The sequence below is a fragment of the Saprolegnia diclina genome, assembly GCF_000281045.1.
Source record: "Saprolegnia diclina VS20 unplaced genomic scaffold supercont1.63, whole genome shotgun sequence".
NCBI lineage: Eukaryota > Oomycota > Saprolegniomycetes > Saprolegniales > Saprolegniaceae > Saprolegnia > Saprolegnia diclina.
This window is the reverse complement of record NW_008246130.1, coordinates 28,057-28,592: the sequence shown is the minus strand read 5'-3', so window position 1 is coordinate 28,592 and position 536 is coordinate 28,057. Positions and strand designations below refer to the sequence as shown.

Sequence of the window (536 nt, the reverse complement as noted above, 5' to 3'; positions counted from 1 at the left end):
TTTGCGCTCCAGCTCATTTTTCTCGGGCTCCAACTCGACCACACGGTCACGTGGTCGTGGCTCGTTGTCTTCATCCCGATGTGGGTGCCGACTGCCACATGTGGCCTCTTCTTCGTAGGCCATCGATGACGTATTACCTTGCTTGACACTTGATTAGTTGATCACCGTGTGCGCTGCGTGCTTTATCGATACCTCGTCGCGACTGAGTGGACTCGGCCTGAGGCTTTTGGCGTGTCTCGGCTTTGGGCTCCTCGTCGCGCCCCAAGTCCTCCTCCTTGTCCGGCTCGGGTCGGCCACGTTCTCGGCCGTGTACATTATTCTGCCGTGGCTTATCCTCATGGGTCTAGTGGCCTTTGCGGTATATAGTAGCATCAGCAATGGAGTGGCAACTGACGATATTTGTGCAGGGCATTGCCGCGGCCATGTTTCTGGACTTGGACAACCTCATGAATGTACCTGCCACGACGCCGCATGAAGATGAAGCCTAGTGCGCTCGTCACTCAGAGAACACCACACATGCGAACGTTTGGACTACA

General features: G+C 55.6%; 1 protein-coding gene across 1 annotated transcript; it reads left to right on the top strand.

Annotated features, from left to right (window-relative positions):
- Positions 1–3: 3 nt before the first annotated feature.
- Positions 4–536, top strand: SDRG_13730 (hypothetical protein). The gene is made up of 3 exons (XM_008619827.1): positions 4–114; positions 158–358; positions 408–536. Exons 1-3 carry the CDS (start codon positions 79–81, stop codon positions 486–488), a joined length of 318 nt encoding a protein of 105 aa, XP_008618049.1. The 5' UTR covers positions 4–78; the 3' UTR covers positions 489–536.